The sequence below is a fragment of the Drosophila takahashii genome, chromosome 3R (genome assembly GCF_030179915.1).
Source record: "Drosophila takahashii strain IR98-3 E-12201 chromosome 3R, DtakHiC1v2, whole genome shotgun sequence".
NCBI lineage: Eukaryota > Metazoa > Arthropoda > Insecta > Diptera > Drosophilidae > Drosophila > Drosophila takahashii.
Window position 1 is genome coordinate 6,124,049 of NC_091681.1, and position 27,117 is coordinate 6,151,165.

A 27,117-nucleotide genomic window follows, 5' to 3' on the forward strand; every position below is an offset into this window, starting at 1 on the left:
TCTTCAATATAAAACCTTATTTGCAGCTGTTTAGCTTATAACTTCGATTACAGCTAAAAACATGAGCATATAACCAAAAATTCAACATTTTCAAAAAAAAAAAAAAGTGGACTCCAAAAATTAAAAACAAATTTTTTTAAGTAGGCGAAAATTATAACAAAAAATAGTTAAAAGTTTCAAAAATTTTTTTTTTTAATTTTTGTTGGGGCTTTTATCTTTAAAAAACGTTTTTTTTTTAAATTTTTTACGCCCTCAAAAGTGTCACGCCCATTTTTTTATGTTCAACATAATCTAGAAGCGTCGCCGAAGTCAGATGCATTTAGCGTGGCGTCACTTTTTTTCACAAATGTGTATGTACATACAAATTCGAAGTATTTAATTTTTATAAAGCTTATTTTCACTATTATTATTATACTATTATACTATAGTGAACTTCGGTAGCTTGCCGAAAAATTCCAGAAAGAATGTCTCTCTCATTTTCAATTTCTCTCATTTTTTTTCATCTCTGAGACGAAGTTGAGAACGATTTCATGAATGCTTGGGGACGATTTCAATAGTGTTCATGCTTGATAAACGAAATCAAGAATGATGTATTCTCAAAAAGCCAGATCAAGAATGCTTTTATTCTTGAATTTAAGAACGCTTTTATTCTTGATTTCAAGACTGTTTGTGCTAAAAAATGTGAGAAGACAAAATACTGAAATCAAGAAGATTCGTTTTTGGTTTTTTCATTCTCAAGTTTTCTCAGTGTAAAGTAATGAAATATATCTACTCCACAAAGAAGATGGGTGCCGTCATTCTGGTATAAGTTCCAAAATATTTCGAATTTCTTCGTGAAACTTTCATGACACATTCTTAAAGAGTTATACCACCAATTTAAATAATAAAAACAAATTAATTTTTTGGTTTTCTATATGTATCTCCCCTCTTAAAGCTTAACTTATATGCTAACATTTGTGTCGGCTCAGATTGCAATTTAAATATATAATCCGATTCATTATTACTCTTATTACTGTTACTACTTTAATTGACTTTTATTTTTACATGTTAATTTTAATTTAAATTTATTATTAAATTTTTGAATTTTTGAATTTTTATACCCTTGTAGAGGGTATTATAATTTCAGTCAGATGTTTGCAACGCAGTGAAGGAGAGGTTTCTGACTACATAAAGTATATATATTCTTGATCTGCACCAATAGCCGAGTCCATCTAGCCATGTCCGTCTGTCCGTCTGTCCGAGTAAGCATTCTTTAATCTACAAGGGTATATAAGCTTCGGCTGGCCGAAGGTAGCTTCCCTTTTTGTTATTTTTGAATATTTACATTTTTTAGTTGTTCCCTAGTTGTTTTATCCTATAAAGTATATATATTCTTGATCAGGGTCACTAGCCGAGTCGATCTAGCCATGTCCGTCTGTCTGTCTGTATGAACGCTGAGATCTCGGAAACTAAAAATGCTTGAAAGTTGGGATTACCCACACATATTCTTGGGCTTCTTACGCAGCGCAAGTTTATTTCAGCCGAGCGCCACGCCCCCTCCAGCACCCACAATCGTCCAATAACGGTTTTAAACTGTGTCTAGTGCCCACACCTTTAAAGATTTTCGAGAAGTATAAATGCAATTTTGTTGTGTATATTTATACCTATCGAAATGTACTTAAAAAGTTATGGACAGTGAAAATTGTATATATCCATCTCCCTCGCACTCCCTTTAGCTGAGTTGCGAGTATTAGATAGTCGGGACACCCGACTATAGCGTTCTTTCTTGTTTTTAAAAAAAACGTAATTAAAGTATGTGCACCCAGAAAAATGATGGACAACATTTTAGGTCATGCATAGCCTAAAACATTTTAAATGGACTAAAAGTTCCTTTTTAGGTCATGTACTGCCTAAAAATTTAAATTTTTGGTATATTTGCCCTACTATTTAGGTCCCGTTTTGCCTAATATTTTAGGTCATCGTGGCACAGTGGCGCCTTTTGACTTTTTTTTGGTAATAAATCATAACTTTTGAACCAGTGAAGATAATTGAATTTTGTAAACGGCAAATGATAGATAATTGATCCACCTTTCAAATTATTGCTTGAGACAGGGAGTGGGCGTGGCAGAGGCGTACTTACAAATCGGCAAAGTCAGAATTTAAAAACAAATCCATTTTTTTCCGACAAAAAAAAACTTTTTTTAAAAAGTTTTTGTTTTTTTTAGTTTCTTTTTTCATGTTGTAATTTTTAAAACTTATTAAAAAAAAATAAATAAAAAATTGGAATTTTAAAAAAAAATTTTTTTTTTAAAAATTACGTTTTGTTTAGTTTATTTTTTTATGTTTTAATTTTTAAAAACTAAAAAAACAAAAAAAAAAAAAATTAAAGTTTTTTTTTAAAAATAAAAATTTTTATATTTCATGTTTTTTGAAATAATGGTCACAATTTGGTAAACTTGGTAAATCCAATAGACTTAACATTTCTGGACTATAATTACTAGATTCTAACTCTTTTCTTGACTTAACATGCCGCAATGAGGAAATTAGAGGATCAGAAGATGCAGCCAACATATTGAACAGATCCTCATTTTCCCTCATTCTTGATGTCTTAAATGTATCAAATAAAAACACCTCTTAACGAGGTAAAAAACTAGTGACGACCGCACCTTCAACATACAAAAGTTCTGATATCAACATTTGTGACGAAAAATTATTACACTCGTCATTAAATAGACTTTCTAATATTTTCTCATTCGGCCCGCCCTAGCAAACTATTCCAGCCTTTTTCCCCTTACAGGCATTTTCTATTGCAGCGTGACGAATGAGAAAAGTAGTAGTATAGAAGTTACGGCTTTCCGAATTTTAGCTACTTATAGCTGTTTTCCCGCTAAACTAGCGGGTTTTTCCAAAAGTGGTAGAACAAAAGTTTTTTATATCGATGTGATGAACGTCATATCAAATTTTCAGAACTTAAAAAACATATTTTGGACAAGTGGACAAGTGGACAAGTGGACAAGTGGACAAACAGAATTAAATTTTCATTTTGGGAAGAAGAAGAAAATCTTATTTTGGCTATAACTTTTGAACGGAGAGTCGGATTTTGACAAATGACCCCTCATTCGACGGGTATTTTCAAAAGGAATACAACTAAAACATTGCGAGGGGGCATTTATCCCCACCGGCCCCAACAGCTCCAAATTTCGAAATTTTCACTTTTTCACTTTCACCGCTCTCTCTCCCAAGCCAATTGATTTTCTTAAAGTCTTGGTATGCAATCCTGTTAGTTTTCGCAATACCTTTCGATAGGTGTATTATTCATTATGATCGGACCATCACAGTAGATTTTCATTTCTTCGTGTATATATAGTAGTCGCCTTCGCACACTCTCCTGGTGCGCTTCGTCACTACATGGACTGCCGTCCATAGTGATTCAGCAATCTGTATTTTTTATAAAATTTGTTTAGCGATTCCTGCGCTTCTTCGGAAAGCTCTCCAATTGGCAAACACTGGTATTCGATTATTTCTTTTCCATGCGCCAATATCTTATGGACTGTCGGGGTCAATTTCTTTTGTGGATACAATTCCTCTAAAAGTGATGCCGTTTTTGAGGCATATTCTCCATATTTTGTAGAGTTAACCTTTTCCTTGCAGTTTAAAACATTTAAGATGGTTCCCAACCTTTTAACTATTTCATTGTTAATTCCAGTGATTCGAGTAACAACTTCATGTTGTACAAAAAATCTCCTCGAAGTATTTCCATCATTTGAGTTTCCGTATCCGTATTTAGGGAAATCTACTTTTAATCCAACTTCCTTGAAAAAATCGTTCTGTATTCTCTTCTTTCTGATGCTTTCCTTATCCTTATTTGATGTGTTTTCTTCAAAGTGTTCATTTTCGTTTGGAATAATATACGCTAGTTTCAGCAAGAACTCCATACACCTTATCCGAGCATGTAAGGGTGAAATTCCATATTCATAATTTTCCTCATCTGTAGAATCGTTCAAATCTTTTCCAAAATTCTTTTGCGTCCTTTTGCAGATTGGGCATGACTTCGTTGACTTAGTATTTGTCAGTTCATTAACGACTTTTCCGTCAACCATGGTCAGGTGAAATTCATAGTAACATTTAACATATTTTCCTTCACTAATTTCCAGTTTTACGGGCTTTATCTTGCGAATTTGTTCTTTAATGTCATTCACAGTGTCTTTTATCAGTTCCGGTGATTCCCTTGCGAATTGAAACATAATTGGTCGGCAATAATGTACTGATGACGGACGAGGGTTTTTCCAATATTCAAACTCATCAGATTTAATTCTCAAGGGAACAACGGATGCCATAAACATATTTCCGTCCGATACTGTAGGGTCATCGGAAGATATCCTTTGTTTATAAACGCTTTGTCCAGATGATCCATCGCAGCCCCATTTACTGATCAGTGTCAGTTTTTCCGGAAGATTTCCAGAATTCGTTTTGCTGTGTGATTCATAAGATCCTGGAAATTGGTTTTCGCAGATACTTCCGTAAATTCCGTATTGGGTGGTCGTGAACTTTCCTTTGCTTTTGAAATATACTTGTATCCGGGTAAAAGGTCGACTCCGTGCCGCAGTAAAGATTTCCGTAATATCTCATACTTTTCTTTTGAAAGTTCTAAGTCCATAAATAAAGCCAATGCCTCTTCCAAGCCATACTTCTTAATAAGTCCATTCGGAGGCGTGGGAATGCTTTCCTTAATCCTTATAAGTCGAGGCGGACTTGCCTCAGCAACCGATTCTATAATCTGCGCTCTCACTTTTTCATTGTCCTTTTTATATTTTAAAGAAAGCGCTTCGGAAACATTTTCCGTGGTTAAATCATCAGTTGCATCTTTCAGTTTTCTTTTCCTTGTGCGTTCCTGACAATCCTCCATACTTTTAGATGGTCTTCCTCTTCCACGACCTGTTGATGTGGTGGGCTCTTCCTCGGCCGGTATATCCAGGATAGTTTCGTCATTGAGCCAGTCCTCGTATTTCATTGCAAACCTCCCTGCGTTGCGGCTGACATTCGTCCATTTCAATTTAATGCTTGCATATGTCAGATTAAGAGTGTGTAATATATTTTCGTTGCTCTGTTTTAGTTCTTCTATAACAGCTTCTTTGAACTCCGAATAGGTAGTTGTTGACCTAAACAGTTCATATAATTTTGAGTTGTTTAAAGCCATTTTTAACTAAAAAATAAGGAGAATACAAAGAACGTGTCTCGTCAACTTTCAGTCATAGACTAATCCAGGGATTAAGCCTACAATGCAATATATAGTGTGAGGTATTACCTGATAGGTACAAACAGGTAAAGAGTTTATCAAACGCCTTAAAAAGTGAAACGCCAACCTTAGGTAGAATTACGCAATTTAAGTATTTTGCAGGTGTTCAAATTAAATTCCAGCCTACCTGTAGGAGACTGCAAGCTTATATTTTTCTGTCAATGAATGCCTACCTGTATGCACCTGCTAAATCAGAGGACAGTTATATGTTGTTTTGATTCTACATACTACTATATGTACCTGTACATGTATACCTGCATAATTTACCTTTGCATACTACCTGAAGGTAACGCCTCGGTTTTTCAATATTTTTGATAACTAATTGCCAGGCAAAACATATAAAAATTGTAAAATAAAATCCCCATTTGACAATCAATAATAACATAAAAAACGTTTCCCATGAATAGAGATGGTCATTTCACAAGGTAGCGCCATATGCAATTTCTTGGACCATGACTTTTTTCCCTTTTTTGGCTCTTAAAACCGCGGACGCAGGCGGACGCAGCTACAACTTTCGTAATATCAAGAAGAAAGTCCAAATAACGTTTTACGGAAGTATAAAAAAATAGTATTAAATAGTTTTTTTTTATTTTCCATCAAAGTTGAAAAATATGGAAAAAATGGACGTTTTGCAAATAACTCATAACTAAGAGATGCGCATGGCAAACTGCAATATGTTTTACTTTTTTTACTCTTAACTAACACACCAATCCGTGGAAAAAAGAAGCAAAGCGATTCGATACCTAGTTTTTAAGAAAAACCCCCCGGAAGTGCGAAAAATTACCTAAAAACGGTGTGTTTTTTTAAGTGAAAAATTGTTCAACTTTGAAAATTCATATCTTTTACAAAAATTTTTTGATTTGAAAAACGGTTACATATTTGTAATAGTGGATCAATTACCTGTCGATTGGTATGGGTCACAACTTTCTAGGACAAAGTCGAAAAAGTGATTTATTGCACGTTTTTTGGCCCAAGGCGCCACTGTGCGTGGGCCTTAAAATTAATGCATTTTACCTAAATAAATTTGCACGGAACTCTGATACCGTTCTAGCGACGCTATAATTCCCAACCAGTTATAGCGCGGCTTGCATGGTAACCCACTTCGATCCTTGAATAAAACAGCGATTTCACTGCTGAACAGTGAAGCCTCTTCGCTCGTTTTTGTGTGTTGGAATAATGACGACTTCTTGAAGACTAAGCCGACATTGACCTCGAGTTAGCTATAAATACCTCTGTATTTACTTTATAATTTGAAACATTTTTCAGTACAAATTTTTAGGCCAAAGAAAGCCTAAAATTTTGGATAGGGGTTTTCTCATATTTTAAGGCATCCAATTACCTAAAATCTAGGCCAAAAATTACCCCATTTCAGGCCATTAATGGCCTAAAATTTTAGGCCATTCAAGGACTTAGCTCCAGTTTTAGGCCAGTTTTACATAAATTCTAGGCCATTTTTTGACATTTTAGGTCATTTTTTTTTCTGGGTGTGTATAAACTAGTTTAAAAGCGATCCCAAATTGATTGTTTTCGTAAAAAAAATTTATGTATTTCGTTAGGTTCCTAAGGCTTTATAAGTTAAGGCTGTTTTATATTTTGCATAACATATTCTGTTTACCTTTTACCAATAATATTTTTGTTTTAAATACAAGGGTCTTACCCTTAATTATCAGCAATTTATTCATCATTGTTATACTGTCAGCAAACAGCAATCAAAGTAATTAGTCCACAGTTTGTCAAGTAGCGTTGGCAAAGCTATTAATAATTAATCAAGAAGGTAATTAAAGTATTTCTAAGGTTTATATAGCATGTGTAGCCATCGAAATCCTTTGACATTCTAAAAAGTGCGGTCATGGCTAGACTTTTTCAACTGCAAGAAAATTGCCTGCGAGCGATGGGGCATAGTGACGACGTGGATATTACCGAACACCGAGCACTCGGCTTGAAACATATAAGCTCCCTCCTCTTTGTCATATCGGCGCAGTATCCATTGATATCTTATGTCGTCTACAACCGTAATGACATGGAAAAAGTCACAGCATGTCTGAGTGTAGTGCTTACAAATATGCTGACAGTTATTAAAATAACTACCTTCCTGGCAAACAGGCGGATTTTTTGGGAGATGATTTGCCTCTTCAGGAATATGGATGAGCAATGTAAATAAGATGCTAATACTTATCGGACAACGATTCTAATAAGACGTCAACTTTAAACAGCAAGTCAAAGGGAGGAAACGCACTACGTAGCCGAAGCTAATAAACTAGCGTCCTTTCTGGGCAAGGCATATTGCCTGTCCTGCGGCCTAACAGGGATATATTTCATGCTGGGACCCATTGTGAAAATTGTCGGTAGTAGTTGGCAAGGCACAACTTATGACAGGGAGCTGCCCATGCCCATGAAGTAGTATTCAATAAAGATTCCTCCAAATTTGTTGCTGATTCTCTCATTCCAGGTTTCCATTTAACGACCTGGGTAGTCCTGGATACGAAATTTGTTTTCTATATACCATACTTGTCACTGTCGTCGTAGTTGCCTATGCATCGGCCGTCGATGGCCTATTTATTTCTTTTGCGATTAATCTTCGAGCTCATTTTCAGACTTTGCATTGGAAAATCGCAAACGAAGAGTTCGCGTTATCCGAAAAGCAGTCCCAAGCGAGACTGAAACGAATTGTGGACTATCATGTACTACTGATTTTCTTATCCAGAAAATTACGAGCGATTTATACACCCACCGTATTTGGACAGTTCGTCATAACATCGTTGCAGGTTGGCGTTATAATATATCAACTAGTGACGGTAGGTAAAATCAAGAGAGAACGCTATAGTCGGGTTGGTGTCCCGACTATCTAATACCCGTCACTCAGCTAAAGGGTGTGCGAACGCTATAGTCGGGTTGGTGTCACGACTATCTAATAATCGTAACTCAGCTAAAGGGAGTGCAAGGGAGATGGATATAGACCATTTTTTTTTATTGCGTTTAACTTTTTAATGAATGGTCCGATTTGAAAAATTTCTACATTTCGATAAGTATACATACATATATACAACGAAATTGCATTTATACTACTCGGAAATCTTTAAAGATGTGGGCGCCTTCCTTCTAGCTGTTACATACTTTTGCGCGAATAAAATATACCCTTTTACTCTACGAGTAACGGGTATAATAATATATGAAGTTTGGTTCCTGAAAGAAAAGTACTCTCCATCATTCAGAACATGGACTCAGTTATGGACCTTTTGTTGTATGCATCATTTTTCGGTTCCATCATGCTGCAATTATTCATTTATTGCTATGGCGGCGAAATCATCAAAGCTGAGGTAAATCTAGAAATAATTTGTACTTTTTGGATGCTTTCATTGACTGTCTTGTAGAGTCTGCAGATTGATATTGCTGTCCAGCTCTCCAACTGGTATTTGGCTTCTCCGAACCTACGAAGATCCTTGTCAATAATTATTTTACAGTCCCAAAAAGAAGTCCTTATTAGAGCGGGCTTCTTTGTTGCTTCTCTAGCGAATTTTGTTGGGGTATAATCATTAAATCTGTAATAAATATAAATCTATCAATTCTTTATTTCTTGCTTGCAGATTTGCCGAACAGCTTTATCATTGATAACGCTAATAAAATCTATTGAGTAATATTAAAAGAATAATATTACAAGTGTCTTTAATCCAGCGGTCGGAACACACATACAGTGACATTTTCTTTTATATTTGTGTGAGTGATTTGCACGCCCACCGGGAAAATTCGTGTGGAAAATAACCTATTTTCATCAGGTTTCTCCATACAAGCGGAAGGGACAAAACCTCATTCACATCTTACATTTCTTCCATCTCTGGTTTCAAAATACACGGGGGTGACACAAAAAGTGAGGGGTAAATGAGGTTTCTATGTGGTTTTCCAAAGGAATTTACATTTTCCCTACACCGTCGCCTGCTAAAAGATACAGGATTTTCAATACTTTCTGCTAAAAGGAACAGTATTTCCAACACACAAAGAATTAGTTAATGTTCAATAGACAAGCTGATCGAAGTACACTAAGCTTCCACTCGTTGTTTGTTTGTAGCCTCTTCCCATAGAGTCCATCCGTTTGAAACGGTTGGGATTTTTGACGAATGTGAAACTCGTGTTCCCACAGAACGCCATCCGCCATGTACCATCTAATAACAGCTGACTGAAGAGCAGTTGCTCAGCTCAACATTAACGAAGGGGGATTTCAACTCGGGAAAACTGTCTACTGGGGCAGAGGAAGGCAACGGAGTATTGTATTTCATAAAAGTGGCTCTAATGGTTGGGTATTTGTTTAAGCTTTCAATGTCTTCATACCGGTCAATTAAATATCGGTCAAGTTCTTCGCTTACCGGGGATCCTAGAAATATTACATCTGTTGAAGAAATACAAATTATAAATCTGTGCAAATTTATAAATAGTATACAAGTATTTATAAAATTAATTACCTTCAGTTACCTCTCCAAAATCAAAAAAGGTAAACTTTTTGGGCTTTGAAGGTATTTTGGTGACATTATCTGAAAACTTGCTTGCATGTTTTAAAAACATGGCTTTTAGTTTTTGATCGGTCCACTCGGGAGCAGACTGACGTATTGCTGGTAAAAATTTCAGTTTTATGGCCGGACAAGAAACTGCGGCAACAAAGGCATCGTGACATTTTGGATCCACCTCAAAAAATCCCGTGAATCGTTGCTGTAGAGCAGCCAACAGTGGTGGAATTCGGTCGCCTAGGTAACTGAACTCTCCGTTTTCAAGCATCTTTTCCCATTTAACTTTGATCGTTAACAGAGTCGGGACAAAATATCCATAGAACATGTTGGTTTCGCCTTGTAGAAAATCAAGTCCTGACGCCAATGGCTCCATTATTTTACAATACTCTTCCATGTAGTCCAGTTCAGTCGGTGTAAGCTCTGACAGAGTCAGCGCCTTGAACAAGTCCTGAATTTTGTGCCTAAAACGCAATAAATGTTTTAGCGCATCATACAGAGTGTTCCACCGCGTTTGGCATGGCGTCTTTAAGGAGCATCCTAAGATTGACTGTATTATTTCTGCTGTTTTTGGACGGTTACTCTTATTCCACACAGTTGAACATCTGCAAAAACATTTAATACAAAATTAGTTTTAAAATCAATATGTTATTTTCCTATACCTTTTAAGGAGATTCTTATGGTCCTCATACACTCTGCTGTCTGCCTTTATTATATTGGTAAAATCCGTCGTCGCAAGCAAGTTTAACGTATGGCAACCACACCTATAATGCTTGGGCAGTCTAAAGGTTGAGATCTCCAAATATTGCGGAATGTCATCCGTGGTTTCGTCTCCTATGTTTTCCGAGTCTTCTGAACCGACTTCAAAATTAGATTTAAAAGAAAAATAATTATATGACGAAGTTATATATAAATAATATAAACATACCCTCCAATCCAAAGTCTTTGAACGCCTTGACAAAATTGCTCCCATTGTCGGTGATAGTGCAGACAATTTGGTCGTTTGTTAGAAAAAATTCTTCATTAAGGGCTTGCGTAGTTTCAGCAACTCTATTGAAGGCGTGACTTCCAAAAAATCGCCTACACGCCAAAGCAACCGATTGCCTTACAAATTTCTGGTCGATCCAGTGACACGTATACCCGAAGAAGGATTTCTTTTTTGTCGACCATATATCTGCTGTTGTGCAGACGTATCTTACTTGTTTTAAACAGTTAATTAAATAGCTTCTGTGAAAATCAAATTTATCATCAAGTATTTTTGTCAACATTTTTCGGCCCGGAGCCTTGACAGGCATTTCTTCGAAAAGAGCTTCAAAGGATGGGTTCTCCACAATAGACAACGGCGAAAACGAATCCACGACAAACTTTAAGACTTTTTCGTCAAACGCTGCCTGCCTAACACCACCTTTTCTTGCCCTTTTGGAAAGTTGCTGTTTTTCTCTTAAATATTCGTCATATTCGGCGGAATGTTTGTCCTTCAGGTGGTTTATGAAGTTAGACGTAACTTTTATAGATCCACGAAGCTTTCTTGAAGTGGATGGACAAAATTGGCAAGCAGCCAAAACGCCATTACACGCTCTTTGGTGGTTTGTTTCAGACACCTGAATTGGATATGAACGATAATATTTAACAATATTTGTATTCGATTAATTCTAAAGTAAGCTTTCTTGGTACATACAGACTGTGTAATCTTAAAATATTTTCCAGTTAAGATTAACGGTAGTTGTGCCTTTTCTAGAGCGCTACCACTACCAGCTTCGACGGCACTAACCATAGTGCTAGATCTTAATTGAAAAACAAAAAAAAGAGTAAAATCCATCTAGTTTATTTAATATACTTACGAGCAGTTTGATGATGAAGAAGACATCGATCCAATGTCCTTAGTTAGGATAAACGACAACTGTGCGTTCTCTAAATCACTACCAGTACCATCTTCGACGGCCCTAACCATAAGGCTAGTTCTTAATTGGTAACCAAAAAAAAATTTTAAAATTCATGTAGTTTGGTTAATATACATACGAGCAGTTTGATGATGAAGAGTTCGATCCAAAATCCTCAGTTAGGATAAACGACATTTGTGCGTTCTCTGAATCACTACCACAACCATCTCCGACAGCACTAACCATAGTTTTAAAGTCCATTTAAAGTCTATGTAGTTTATTCAATATACATACTTACGAGCAGTTTGATGATAAAGACATAGATATATCACCAACGTCAGATAAATAATAGGTAAATTCACTTTCATTATCCGTTTCGCACTTTAATAACTTTAACTTTAAACAAATTTGAGAGACAGTGTATAACAGTAAATGTGTCAAAAAAATCCCTTCCAACCAAAGACCTTCTAATTTGCAACCAAATTTGGACGCCAAACAAGGATTATTTGGTTAGAAGAGATTTTTGGGACACATCTGATAGCTACGTTAGCCAGTTTAGAAATCGTAGATGTGAACTGGTTGACCGACACTTTTTTAATGAAACAGGCACGGTAAAAGTTATATACATGTTCCTGACCGAACAAGCAAAGGCTATTTCTCTTTTGAATTCAATTCAATTTTCTCTACATTTTTAAATCTTCTTAGCCCAAAAAGAGTCATCGATAAAATCGTAGTTAAAAAATCTTAAATAGCTTAGCGCAGAAATATACGATTTATGTATTTAAATTCCTCCGAAATCAAAAAGTAACTGATTCTTCGAACATTGAAACAAAGTTCTGAAGAATTCGCCTTATAAATATTTTTCATACTTGTGTCAGCGAATCGACATGCGTGTTCTGTGCCAAGGACCAAAGGGTCCTCCTCTTCTGAAGAATTCGCGGTTCAACTATTTTTCATCCTCTGTGTCAGCAAATCGACGAGCTTTCCCTGACCTGTGGAGCAAATGTTCCTCCTATTTTAAAGAATTCGCGGCTTTTATTGTTTTTACCTTCTTGAGTCGTAATTACATGGTCAATCTCAGAAAAGCTACCTATTCTTAGCCAGGGATAATAAAAATTATAGCTTTAATGGAGAAAAGAGAACATTTAATTCAAAACAATGGTAATTAACATTTTTTAAGTATCATTACTTTTTGGAATTACATTTCTAAGTAGCATTGTTTTTGGGGAATTTAATGAAATATATTTTCAGTAGCATTGAAAGCTTCCAATGCCAATGAAATGTGTTTTCAGTAGCATTGAAAGCTTCCAATGCCAATGAAATATTTTTCAGTAGCATTACTTTTTTGACAATCTAATGAAATTTGTTTTCAGTAGCATTACTTTTTTCAATGCCAATGAAAAGTGTTTTCAGTAGCATTATTTTTTTCATGATATTTCAAAAACAATGCTAATGCTTATAGACACAACTCTGGTACGGGGGAAATGAGGTTTCTATCTGTATCTCTGGCAGTAGAATGCAGAACAAAATCCACTGGTTTTTCGACTTCCCGCATTATAGATTTTCCACACGTACTCAGTTTTGGTTTTCACCCCCTTGGAATATACACCCAAAAAAAATTATCATAGAAACTAAACTACCTCAGGGAAATAAGTATATGTGCGTTGAAAAGAATTGGAGAAAAACAATTAAAAACAAAGATAATGTTTTGGATTAAATTTTGTTATATCCTTTGAATTCATATTAACAAAAAAATAGGAATATTGTTTCCGTAATTTTCTAAGTTAACTTAAAATGTAATAATCAACTTTAACTTCATATGAAAAAGGTATATGTGCATACTTAATAAAAAATCAAAATACTGTTCTGAATTTTTTTAAAGAATTATTTTTTAATTTTTTAATAATTAATGTGTTTTGCTTTTTTTAATAACAACTTGATTAATCTGGTAAAGCATTGATGTTGCCAAATGTAGAGTTGTAGGATTAATTTGATGCCATTCTTAGATTAATGCCTTCTTGAGGTCACTTACGGTGTCAAACTGGCGTCCATTCTTATAAACTTTATTGGATAATATTCCCCAAAGATCTTCTATTGGGCTTAGATCCGGATTGATTGCTGGCCATTGCAAAAAAGGTAGGTTTCTAGCTGCCAAAAAGTCCTTTGTTTTAAGAAACGTGTGGATTAACGCGTTGTCTTATTGAAATATCCACTCATCTCCGTAAATGTCTCATGCAAATTCTATGAGTACTGTTTCTAGCAACTTTATTTATATTTCCGCATTGGTTCTAGTTGATATAAAACAAAGAAAAGACTTCCCAGCATACCCAAATCCTGCCCAAATCATTAAACCATTGTTTCGTGTATGGCAGACCGGTCGTGGTTGCCATTTATCGCGCCAATACTTTTGACATGAGTCAGGGCCGTCTAAATTACATTTCTTTTGTCTGAAAATATAATTTTTTAAACTTCTCAGACCAAAATTTGGTCTTCTCAGCAAATTGTAGGCGAGCGGTTATGTGTCGCTTTTGCAGCCCTGACACAGCATCGCATGAAGCATATGTAACCATTTCGATCTCATTCAAAATTTGGTTTAGAGGTATTTTGGATATGTCAAGCTTCAGTTGACCTTTGATGTCCATGCAAGACTTGTTGTTTTGAACAGCTAGACGGTGAATTGGCATCTTGCACCGTTCGTCGATTTCAGTAGGCCTACCTTTTCGGTTAATTTTTCCATAAATTTCTTGATTTTTAAGAAAGTTACTAATTGTGTTTCTGTGCCTATTTAATCTGTAAGCAATGTAGGAAATGAACTGGCCACATCCGGCCAGTCCTATGATCATACTGCGATCTTCCTTTGACAAATGTGTTTCACGAGGCATTCTAGAGTAAAACTAAAACAAGAGAGAACGCTATCAGATACCCGTTACTCAGCTAAAGGGAGAGCGAAGGAGATAAAGATAAAAACTTTGATCCGCCGTAACTTTTTAACGAATGGTCCGATTTAAAAAATTTCTTCTACATTTCGATAGGTATTCATAGACACAATAAAACTGCATTTTTACTTTTCCGAAATATTGAAATTTTTAAAATCGTCTATAAGCGATTGTGGGCGTTAGAGGGGGCGTGGCACCCTTTTGAAACAAACTTGCGCTGCGTAGGAACTCCTAGAATCTGCATGCAAAATGTCAATAGTTTTTTATAGTTTCCGAGATCTCCGCGTTCATACAGACAGACAGACGGACAGACGGACATGGCTTGATCGACTCGGCTAGTGATCCTGATCAAGAATATATATAGTTTATAGGGTCGGAAACGCTTCCTTCTACCTGTTACATACTTTTGCACGAATCTAATATACCCTTTTACTCTACGAGTAACGGGTATACTGACATCAATAGCCCATCCTCCTCTAAAGAATTCGCGGTTTTTCTATGTCCACCTCAAAAGAGCTCCATATAACAAATATGTGATCGAAACATCAAATGAAGAATTCGCGGTTTTTATGAGAAGAAATATAAATGACAAGAAAAACCCTATTTTTGGGATATTGGCTGAATGAAATATTTTAAAATGTAACAGCCCTGTCATATTGACTACCGAGTGAAAATAAGTAAGCGGATCAGAACCAGTCAGTGCATAATTACAAGAAAAAATGAATTTTAGCAGTGAACTTGGCAATATCGACGATTGCAGCAATCATTCAATGACGGTAATAAAACTCATATTTGGACTCTATAAAATGCATTTTAATATAATTTTTTTAATTCTTATAGATCTAACTGTGCAAGAAAGTTCGGTGAAGATGGAGCTCGGACGCTATCTAAGCGACATGGATGAGGAGATTGAATGCCTAAACATATATCCAGTCATAAGGGCGACCTTTTTCAAATTAAATCCACCATTGCCATCGTCAGCTCCCGTAGAAAACCTTTTTAGCTACGCCGGGATGGTGAACGGCAAAAAAAGGCAGAATTTATCCGACGGGCACTTCGAAAAATTAGTTGTTTTGAAAGCCAATAATACATTTTAGTAAAATATAATTAAAAACTATATTATAATTGAAACTAAATAAGCACAATTCGAGTTATTCACTTAATGGGACACTTTTGAGGTGCACACAAAAAAATTTGCTTGGTAAAATTGACCAACAAAGATAGTTACGTAACTATTAAAATAGTTAAGTGTATTTTGTTTTTGCTTTGGGTTTGTGTCTTTGCTAATTGTGTGTATTTTGTTGTTGTGAAATGACTATTTACTTAGTAGAATTGACAAATTTGCTGGTTGGGGCCTGTTTGACAATTATTACAGTTGATTTTACTAAGTTTTTTTTTTGTGTGTGGACATAGAAAAACCGCGAATTCTTCAGAAGAGGATTGGCCATTGATGTCATTTTAAGTTTCTATGTTCCTATGTATTATTGGGAACTTTTGATGTGGACATAGAAAAAAAGAAGTCACATTTAAAAAAGTCTGATATTTTATATTTATTTAGAAAATGTTCAATTACCATTATTATTTTTACTGAAAAATTTCCCGGCATCTAGAGCGCACTTCAAGGTGGTGTCAGTAAAAAGAAAAGAATTTACTCAGTAGTTATGCACTAAGACACAATTTAAATGTACTTACATTTCAAATAAGCCCAAAACAAGCAAATATTAAAATTTTCACAAACAAACCTTAAACAGACCGCAGCGTCGTTTACAAAATACACTAATGTCAAATCATTAAAATACTAACGCGTCGAATAACATTAAAAAGCGGTAACACTTTTTCTGTTCGAAATGTCCAGGTTCCAAACCAGAGCATCGTGGCCTCACACCAGGAACGATAATCGAAACTTCGGTATAGAAATTAAACTCAGGGCATAAACTTAACACTATTTAGTCTTAACTTAACACTATTGAGTCTGCTCCCTACATTATCTAGTTTTGAATTAATACTGACAGTTTAACACTAGCTGTAGTATACTTTTAATACAACGCTCATTAACTGTAAACTTTCGGATTTTTTTTGGGTGCAGAGTTACAAGGGTACAAATCGGTTAAAATCTCTCTATTACAAGACTTCAATGTGCTTAAATGGTGGGAATCAAACAAAGAACATTACCCAATCACTATGGACGGCAGTCCATGTAGTGACGAAGCGCACAAGGAGAGTGTGCGAAGGCGACTACTATATATACCCGCAAAATTGAAAATCTGCTGTGATATTCCGATACACCAAATTAAAGATATTGCTAAAACTTAAAGGATTGCATACCAAGACCTCAAGAAAATCAATTGGTTCAGGAGAGAGAGCGGTGAAAGTGTAAAAGTGAAAATTTAGAAATTTGGATCTGTTGGGGCCGGTGGGTATAATTGGCCCCTCGCGCTAAGTTAGTTGTATTCCTATTGAATGAGGGGTCATATCAGAAAATCGGACGCTCCGTTCAAAACTTATACCGAAAACAAATTTGCGGGGGCATAGTGTAAATGAAAATTTAATTCTGTTTGGCACTTTGTCTGTGTGTCCCAAAACATGGTTTTAAAGTCCTGTAAATTTGATATGATGTTCAACAGCTCGATATAAGAAACTTTAGTTCTACCACATTTGGAAAAGCCCGCTAGTTTAGCGGGAAATCAGCTATAAATAGCTAAAATACGGAAGGCCGTTACTTCTACTGAAGCTACAGACTTGTGCTGTATCTCGTTTCAAAGGTATTTTAAAATGCTTTAAGCGTTTTTTTTTTTATTTTTCTCAAAAACGGCTCTTACGATTTTCTTTAAAACTTCAAACTGTATAGCCCTTGAGATTTCTTAAATTTTGGTATACTGTACAAAATCACTTTTAAAAGTTATTCGGAAACGAAAATAGCCACTTTTGTCAGCTCAGAACAACTAACGCTTCCTGAGCATTGAATTTTGAGCGTGGGTGTCCAAACTGTAGTAGTAGTAGTAGTAGTAGATCTTTTATTTAATAAAAACAAGAAAGATAGCTAGCTTCGGCCAGCCGAAGCTTTTATACCCTTGCACTGTGGGGCATTTGACATGTTTTTTTGGCATAAATGTGTTTTTTACAAGTATTCAAATTTTTGAAACATTATTGAAAACGTATTAAAAATAGATCAAAATGAAATGTTACATACCGCAAATGTTAAGTTAACAGTCCAATGTTAAAATAACAGCTGTTAAAGTCAGGCGCAGCAAGCGATTTTGCAGGGCATGTATAAATTAATATCTCTTCAACGACAAGACGTAGAACCATAAAATTTGAAATGGATATTCATTAAAACTGTCTTTACTTTATGTTAATACTACTGTGATGCTTATTTCGTGAGTGTATTTGTAGCAATGGCTTCATATACCAAGTAGTCTCTCTTAAAGGTTTGGAAAAAGAAAGTTCAACTTTGAATAGAGATTAGAAGAAATGTTGAAATTTGTTGAGCCTGTGGGTTGAATCATTTTAAAGGGGGGTCAATTCTCGATTCGGGACATCCAGTCTTAATGTGCACTTTTTGCGACTTTAAGAGAAATTCAGTTTTTACGGCACTGCCAAAAATGGTCAAATTAACACTTTGTTTGTCTTCTTCTTGTTTTGTAAGATGAAATGTTAAATACATTTAATGCAAAAGTCTTCGCCATAACATTATATTTGATTTAAAAACATTCCGCGTCTTATTTTCATGGAAAATATTTTTTTTTATACGGCATATCCAGTATTTGGCATACAAAAATGTCGGATTTTACAGGGAAAAGTCAATATCTCTTCAAAGAAGAAAGTTTTAAAAAAATGTTTTTTTGTTTCTTTTAATATGTTTCTTCATTATTAAAACCATAAAAGAAAATTTTTTTTGTAGGTTAAAGAAAAAAAATTTTTTTTTTAATAAATTTATTATAGTGTTTAATTTTTGCTCAAAAAAATGTATTTAATTATTATAAACATATTTCAAAAAGGCAAACTAAAAAAAAGTTGCTTTGTTTTCGAATTATTAATTAATGCCAAAAAAAACAGGTCAAATGCCCCATAGTGCCTTGCAGATCATTCCTATTAACTTACAAATCTCAACAAATTTAAAATTTTTTTGACATTAATTTTTGACATGTTTTGACATTAATTTTTCTCTCCTTCCCTATGGCAGCTATAAAATATTGTCATCCGATTTTTGTTAAATTTCGAAAAAAAAAACATATCCTAGAGTAGGAGAGAATACAATAAAAATCAACGGAGCTATAATTTGTTTACATTTAATTTCCCATTAATTTTTCGATCGTTTCTATGGCAGCTATATGATATAGTCGTCCGATTTTGATCAAATTAAAATTGAAATTCGGACGTCGTGCGCTTTGATTTAAAAGCAATGTATGTATAAACAAGGTAAAATGTTTTTATGTCATTAAATGTAATAATTGTTAATATATGTAGCCCCTGAAGACAATCTCCGGAGGAAATCGAAATATATTGGGAAAAACCAAAAATAAAGCACCCAGACTTCGAGCCAGCCAAACCAATCGTTTGATAAAATCAAAAAGGTCGCCAAACACCAACAACTTAACCAACGGAAGGCACGCCGTAAACATAAACAGGATGGTTTATGCAAAACTGAAAACAACATACATATAACGACGAGACGAAGATGATCATCAAACGCTTCCAAACCAAATCGATGCAGATGGCCAAACTTCAGTCGAGTACAAAATTCTTACTTAAATGTAGAAAAACAAAACTAATACCTAAGTTTATTCAACGCACAACCAGACTTGACCAAATATTTACATCGAACAAACAAACACCAAAACACATAAGAGAACTTATAGACAGACATACTCACTTTTTCCAAAAAAAATTACTAAACATTCTTATTAAACTGAGGCATAACATTTTAAAAGAACAATCGAAACAACTCACGATCACAAAAACAAAGCTTAGCAACGCGCTGAAGAGCGAAGATGCAGAAGAGTGCAAAAGAAACACGAAAATCTGAGACAGGAACGAAAGTCTAAGGTTTATGGCAACAACAACAACGGAACGAAATGGTTTGTAAAAAGAACAAACACTGAGTTCCCGCCAGACGTGAAAGCACTCTTAGGAAAAAATCCAAAGTTCGCACTCCCAATAGCAGCAAAGAAATTCCCGCTCTTAAAATGCATAGCTGACGGAGAGGAACTAGTGCAAAGCAACAACAAAAAAGAGACACAAGAGGCAGCCAGAACAAAATATTCTCTTCTCTTAAGTGACGCTTTGACAAAACACAGGCTGACAGCTAGGGACCATGTCATATTGGACACAGTGGGACAAACCCAAGATTTCTTACGAAGGCCGTTACTTCTACTGAAGCTACAGACTTGTGCTGTATCTCGTTTCAAAGGTATTTTAAAATGCTTTGAGCGCTTTTTTTTATTTTTCTCAAAAACGGCTCTTACGATTTTCTTTAAAACTTCAAACTGTATAGCCTTTGAGATTTCTTAAATTTTGGTATACTGTACAAAATCACTTTTAAAAGTTATTCAGAAACGAAAATAGCCACTTTTGTCCAAGCTCTGCTGAGAGCCAATTCAAGGCCAAGTTCCAAGCAAACATTGATTTCTCACCGCATCCAACATGTGCGAAGCAACAGCAACAGTGGTGAGAGGCCACAAACAAAAACAAAACAGTGAGTGAGAGCGGTGCAGATATATAAAATCCCATAAAACTCACCATGGGCCCGAAATGCATGTTTGAATCGAACATATTAAAAATTAGGGAAATTTTCGTTTTTCGCCTAGGTGGCATCATTGGCGAATTCGCCGAAGAGAGCGGCAGAGCAAATGGTGGCTCTATATATTTTCTTACTCTATGTCAATTGGTGATTATGTGAATTGATGATAAATTCGCCTAGCTATAATCTCTGTAAATTCATGTCCAACATTTTAAAAAACTTGACAACAAAATCTTCGTTCAACGTTAAAAGTGCAATAGAGTTCAAAGTCAGAGTCAATAATACAGTGAGTCACATTAATATTCGGTTTTTTTTTTTGTCAACTTCAAACGTGAATAAAAAGTTTGAAACTAATAAAACAAAAAATCAAATAATGCAGAAATAAAGCTTATTTTATTACCTTTTCATAGATATATATATGTTATTACTTTTTTTAAAATTTAACTGAGAAACATGCATAAACGAAAGAAAAGCCGAATATTGGGGCCACATTAATATTCGGTTTTCGCTTTTTGTACTAAAAATCAAAAAAATTATTTAGGAAATAAACTAAATTTGACATTTGAAATGCTAGCCATTATTGTCTATGGTATCGTTTAAATATTTTGGCATACTTTAAAATTTTTTTTTGCCTATTCTGGGCCAGTTTTTCCAACCTAAAAAAAGGATGCACGGGATAATGTCAAAAAAGTTTGCAAAGTTACAACAAATTCTCGATTTTTTTTTTTAATTTATGGTTAAACCCTTAGCCTTTAACTAGAAATCAGTTTCAGCGCAATCCATTAATCACACCAAAAAAAATGGATGGGTACAAAAGCAGAGTCGCTCAGAAGAAGCGTTTTGCTGCTTGATTCCATACAAAACTTAAGGAAAAATGAATTTTCGAGCGACTCTGCTTTTGTACCCATCCATTTTTTTTGGTGTGATTAATGGATTGCGCTGAAACTGATTTCTAGTTAAAGGCTAAGGGTTTAACCATAAATTAAAAAAAAAAAATCGAGAATTTGTTGTACCTTTGCAAACTTTTTTGACATTATCCCGTGCATCCTTTTTTTAGGTTGGAAAAACTGGCCCAGAATAGGCAAAAAAAAATTTTAAAGTATGCCAAAATATTTAAACGATACCATAGACAATAATGGCTAGCATTTCAAATGTCAAATTTAGTTTATTTCCTAATAATTTTTTTGATTTTTAGTACAAAAAGCGAAAACCGAATATTAATGTGGCCCCAATATTCGGCTTTTCTTTCGTTTATGCATGTTTCTCAGTTAAATTTTAAAAAAAGTAATAACATATGGGCACTTCCAAAATGTCGCTCGGGACATTTGCACACCTTTAAAGTTAAAAAAAAATTGTAAAACAATGGATTTTAATTTTAATTATGGGCTTTTCTTTTCACTCTTCCCAAGCTCTATTTTTGGTAAAAATCTTGATTTTGTACCACTTTTAGTTTTTAAGATATCGGTAAAAAACTGCCGTATTCGCTCGGGACAAAAATAGAAGTGGATTTCGGGGAAGTTCATACAACACCAGAAATTAGCGAATTCTGATGGAATATTTTAATGCGATTTTTTTAGAATGTTGTTCAAACATGTCGCTGTGAAATGCTTTTGGTTTTACTCAAAAATTTTTTGCCGTTTTTTTTTTATGCAGTTTCAACCACATTCGCTCGGGACATGTCGCTCGGGACATTTTTTCCGACTGTTTTGTAAACCGGATTTCTTTACCTCTATCTCTCAATTGCTGGATGTTTTGCTTTTAACTTAATAGTTTAGCATGTGAATGAAGCATTCAGTACAGAAAAATGTCACATATTAGCATTCCTATAGGATAAATTAACAACAGAAGACAGGTCCAAAAAATAACAAAAAAATAGCCAAAAACTGATTTTTGCGTATATTGGTGGGGTTTGTCATAAAAATAATCAAACTATACTCCAAATTTGTAGTTGAGCTCAGTATCCAACTAATTAGAAACTAATATCGGGGCAAAATCATGTGGAAATATGTTTTATACAAGTTTCAAGGTTTTTGGCTTGGTGGACTTTTTTTTGGAAGTGCCCATATATATATCTATGAAAAGGTAATAAAATAAGCTTTATTTCTGCATTATTTGATTTTTTGTTTTATTAGTTTCAAACTTTTTATTCACGTTTGAAGTTGACAAAAAAAAAAACCGAATATTAATGTGACTCACTGTACGTATATACGTGACGATGAATGTCTTGTATCGTTTGATGTTGTATCGTTGTTTCCTAGTATACCCACTGAGTTAGCCATACAGGTAATTCAATCAAATTGGGAAATGATTGAAGAATTAACCAGCATACATAACAGAAAACAGGTACTTTAGATATGAAGACAACATTTACACGCAACTTAAAGGACTACCGATGGGATCCCCGGCATCACCAATTATAGCGGACATCATAATGGAGGAAGTACTCGCCAGAGTTCAAAACACGAGGCTACTTAGCAAATATGTGGACGATTTATTTGCTATAGTGAAGAAAGAAGACGTCTAAAAACATTGGACACATTAAACTCATACCACAAGGACATAAAATTCACAATGGAAATGGAAGTAGAGGACAAATTACCGTTTTTAGACTCATTGGTATGCAAAGTGAACAATAGGATTAAATTAGATTGGTACCAAAAACCAACATCATCAGGCAGAACAATCAATTACCACTCCAAGCACCTCCGTAACATGATTATAAACACAGCAAAAAATCAAATTAGAAGAATTTTAGACACCAGCGACGAAATATTCCACGAGAAAAACAGGATGCGAATTTGGACAATCCTTAAAAACAATGACTTTCCAAACGCAAAAATACACAAAATGACACAAGCATATTACGAGGAAGAGAAAAACAAAATAGATATGGACAAACCAAAAACTTACAAATCTGTGATATATGTACCTGGATTCTCCGACAGACTAAAATCGTCAAACATATATGACAAAGAAAACATCAGAATAGCACACAAACCAGCCCAAATAACGAATATTTTCTTCTCTAACATGAAAAGCAAAATAGAAAAATTACACAAAAACAATTTGATTTACAAGATTCCGTGTGCAGGAGACAAAAATACAACCTGTGATAAAGTATATGTTGGCACGACTAAATGTAAATTAAAAACGAGAATCTCTGGACATCGATCGGACATGAACAAAATACACGAAATAAACAGCCAAAAAACAGCACTCGCGACACACTGTAAAAGTACCGGTCAAAAGTACCAGATTTCGATGCAGTGAATGCACGCTGCAATAGAAAATGCCTGTGAAGGGAAAAAGACTGGAATAGTTTGCTAGGGCGGGCCGAATGAGAAAATATTAGAAAGTCTATTTAATGACGAGTGTAATAATTTTTCGTCACAAATGTTGATATCAGAACTTTTGTATGTTGAAGGTGCGATCGTCACTAGTTTTTTTTACCTCGTTAAGAGGTGTTTTTATTTGATATTTATTTACATCAAAAATTAAAGTGATTGAAGAAATCGAGATTTAAGCGTGTACAAGTCTGTCGTGCGAAAGCACAAGGAATTACTTGGCGTGAAACTCTGGGCAAACCGAAAACTTAACTATACTCCACTTATTTAATTATAAAAGGTAAATACCTCCTCCGATTTTTATATGGCACAATATTAATTATTTTGTTGTTGTTTTAAGCATTTTCATAGACGGAACACGGAACTGGAAATAAATAAAATAATACAACACCATTTCCTACAAGCTTATGGACCGTGCTTACATGCCGCAATGCTTTTATAACTATATATTTCAATAATGTGTTGAAAGAATAAACATGAAGAATGAGCACAAAAAACATATTTTCCAATTAGGAAAGGGTCTTCTAGGTATCTTCTACAAGTGTCTTCTGAGTAACTTCCAGAAGTGACTTCGGCGACACTTCTACAAGTGACTTGCACGATATCGCATTTAGATCGCCGAAGTCACCCCCGTCGGGAAGAAATGTTCCACTACGGCGGCACTTCTAGAAGAGTCGCCTAAGTCACTTCTGGAAGTGACTTTCGCGACACTTCTAGGTAGATGCATTTAGCGTGGCGTCACTTTTTTTCACAAACGTGTATGTACATACAAATTCGAAGTATTTATTTTTTATATAGCTTATTTTCACTATTATTATTATACTATTATACTATAGTGAACTTCGGTAGCTTGCCGAAAAATTCCAGAGAGAATGTCTCTCTCATTTTCAATTTCTCTCATTTTTTTTCATCTCTGAGACGAAGTTGAGAACGATTTCAAGAATGCTTGGGGACGATTTTAATAGTGTTTATGCTACACCCAAAAAAAAATGATCATAGAAACTAAACTATTTCTACATTAAAAGTAAACTATTGAGTGTCAAAAATTTCTCGATACTCTGAGTATTAAACTAATGGACTTCGAAAGTATAAAAATGAAACTTTCGAAGTTGTCAAGTTTAAACTAACGAGTATACAGTTTATACTCACTCAGTGTACTGAAATTTAGGCTGCTAGTTTATTTTGTATACTATTTAGTATAATGCCAGTATAAATATTATACCCCGTATAAAAGAGACAAAGTTCCAAAAATGTTGTTTTGTACTTTTCATATATTATTAAAATGATTTTTTACATTTTTATAAATTACTGAAGGTAATTTTTAATTTAACACATAAACATAAATACAATACATGTACAAAATATGTACGTATGTATGCATATTTGGGCAAATGCAGCCGTTTTACCGCTTATGTCGCCTGATCATCTCCAGAGTGAACGCCGTCCAGATGAATACCGAAGCTTGGTCGAGGACGCTGATATTGAAGTCAACATTGCGCTGGCCGCGGTCAGAAAAAATGCAAGCCAATTGCAAGATCCTCAGTTTACCGGCATCTGAAGCGCAATTCAAGGTGGTGTCAGTAAAAAGAAAAGAATTTACTCATTAGTTATGCACTAAGACACAATTTAAATGTACTTACATTTCAAATAAGCCCAAAATAAGCAAATATTAAAATTGTTCACAAGAAATTTTCACAAACAAACCTTAAACAGACCGCAGCGTCGTTTACAAAATACACTAATGTCAAACCATTAAAATACTAACGAGTCAAATATCATTAAAAAGCGGTAACACTTTTTCGGTTCGAAATGTCCAGGTTCCAAACCAGAGCATCCTGGCTTCACACCAGGAACGAAAATCGAAACCTCGGTATAGAAATTAAACTCAGGGCATAAACTTAACACTATTTAGTCTTAACTTAACACTATTGAGTCTGCTTCTAACATTATTTAGTTTTGAATTAATACTGACAGTTTAACACTAGCTGTAGTATACTTTTAATACAACGCTCATTAACTGTAAACTTTCGGATTTTTTTTTGGGTGTAGATAAACGAAATCAAGAATGATGTATTCTCAAAAAGCCAGATCAAGAATGTTTTTATTCTTAATTTCAAGAACGTTTGTGCTAAAAAAAAAGTGAGACGACAAAATACTAAAATCAAGAAGATTCGTTCTTGGTTTTTTCGTTTTTTCATACTTCTAGGATTGTGACATAATTCAAAGCTGTATAGGCCTGTAGAAAATATCTGTTGGCCAGTGCTATCAATTGTTATAACACTTATTTAAAGTCTCTTGTGTAAATTGAACCATTGTTTGTAAAGACGTAGAATTTTATTTGGATATATTATTTCGACAGCTTTGTTTGGGTAACTATTGAATATCCCAGGTAACGTCGGTAACCATGACGTTCATGGCATTACTAATGTTTGGAGAAAGCTAGTTTAAAAGTAGCAAAACCCACAAGCTTGTATGATTTATAGCATGTCCGACAGCAAGTCAAATGAAAGTAGCGAAGAGCTGGCTAATAATTTGGGTCCAACGCAACCGGAACTCCCGTGGCCAAATTTCAAGTCGCAGATATCCAATCCTACAGTCAACAGTGTGCAACTTGAGTGGTCTTTATTAAAAACTGCATTGGTGTACAGCGTAGAGAAGTTTCATAAACGCCTTGGCTGGCAGCAGGTCGAGTGGAGCACCACCTCTCCAGTAGATGTAACTAAGATAGAAGAAAACTTCGGATGTCGACTGCGCATTAAAGCCCTGCAAGTTTCGGAGGACGGGCATTGCTATGTGCCGTTGGCTATCTCGCCGGATATAATTGTAATTATTTAATAAACAATAAGACATCTCAACGAGGTAAAAACAAAAAAAAAATTAGATTGTAGGGGTTCCTACGCAGCATGAGTTTGTTTAATCAAGGTGCCACGCCCGCTCTAACGCCTACAAGCCGCAAAAAGCTGTGGCGCCCAAAGTTTCGTGTATAAACAGCACCAATATCGTGCCATAGATGGTGCTGGAAAAAAGCTGGTCACTCTAATTCGCAATATGTAACCCTAATTATACCCGTTACTCGTAGAGTAAAAGGGTATATTGTATTCGTGCAAAAGTATGTAACAGCTAGAAGGAAGCGTTTCCGACCCCATAAAGTATATATATTCTTGATCAGGGTCACTAGCCGAGTCGATCTAGCCATGTCCGTCCGTCTGTCTGTCTGTCTGTCTGTCTGTCTGTCTGTCTGTCTGTCTGTCTGTCTGTCTGTCTGTCTGTCTGTCTGTCTGTCTGTCTGTCTGTCTGTCTGTCTGTCTGTCTGTCTGTCTGTCTGTCTGTCTGTCTGTCTGTCTGTCTGTCTGTCTGTCTGTCTGTCTGTCTGTCTGTCTGTCTGTCTGTCTGTCTGTCTGTCTGTCTGTCTGTCTGTCTGTCTGTCTGTCTGTCTGTCTGTCTGTCTG

At 35.1% G+C, this 27,117-nt stretch overlaps 2 protein-coding genes across 10 annotated transcripts in view; one reads left to right on the forward strand and one right to left on the reverse strand.

The window, feature by feature from the left end:
• Nucleotides 1-27,117, forward strand: part of Or82a (Odorant receptor 82a) — a 77,110-nt gene that overhangs the window by 44,663 nt on the left and 5,330 nt on the right. For 2 of the 6 annotated variants that reach the window (XR_011418925.1, XM_017160316.3), the window contains exon 1: nt 26,107-26,491. The exons of 1 other annotated variant lie outside the window; for it this stretch is intronic. Coding sequence is in view for 4 of the 5 variants with exons in the window: in XM_017160316.3 (XP_017015805.1) it covers nt 26,141-26,491 (351 nt within the window). In the remaining variant the exon portion in view is untranslated. Of the gene's footprint in view, nt 1-7,124; nt 7,429-7,488; nt 7,673-7,724; nt 8,071-8,487; nt 8,593-8,646; nt 8,800-8,859; nt 8,911-26,106; nt 26,492-27,117 lie in introns of those variants that run through there. 3 more of the 6 variants (XM_070216270.1, XM_017159631.2, XM_070216272.1) reach the window with 3 other exon arrangements.
• Nucleotides 8,344-12,228, reverse strand: LOC138913268 (uncharacterized). Of its 4 annotated transcripts, none has more exons than XR_011418924.1 (9): nt 11,947-12,228; nt 11,788-11,886; nt 11,610-11,729; nt 11,447-11,552; nt 10,697-11,369; nt 10,431-10,629; nt 9,730-10,373; nt 9,267-9,656; nt 8,344-9,208 (listed from the first exon to the last, which is right to left on the reverse strand). XR_011418924.1 is itself a non-coding variant. In XM_070216268.1 (9 exons), the coding sequence occupies exons 2-9, from the start codon at nt 11,967-11,969 to the stop codon at nt 9,433-9,435; spliced, it is 2,088 nt and encodes a 695-aa protein (XP_070072369.1). In that variant the 5' UTR covers nt 11,970-12,044; nt 12,194-12,224; the 3' UTR covers nt 8,344-9,432. The 4 variants fall into 4 exon arrangements, 3 of the variants coding, with proteins under 3 accessions (XP_070072369.1, XP_070072370.1, XP_070072368.1); XM_070216268.1 differs by having other exon boundaries at nt 8,344-9,656; nt 11,947-12,044; nt 12,194-12,224; XM_070216269.1 differs by having other exon boundaries at nt 8,344-9,656; nt 11,610-11,723.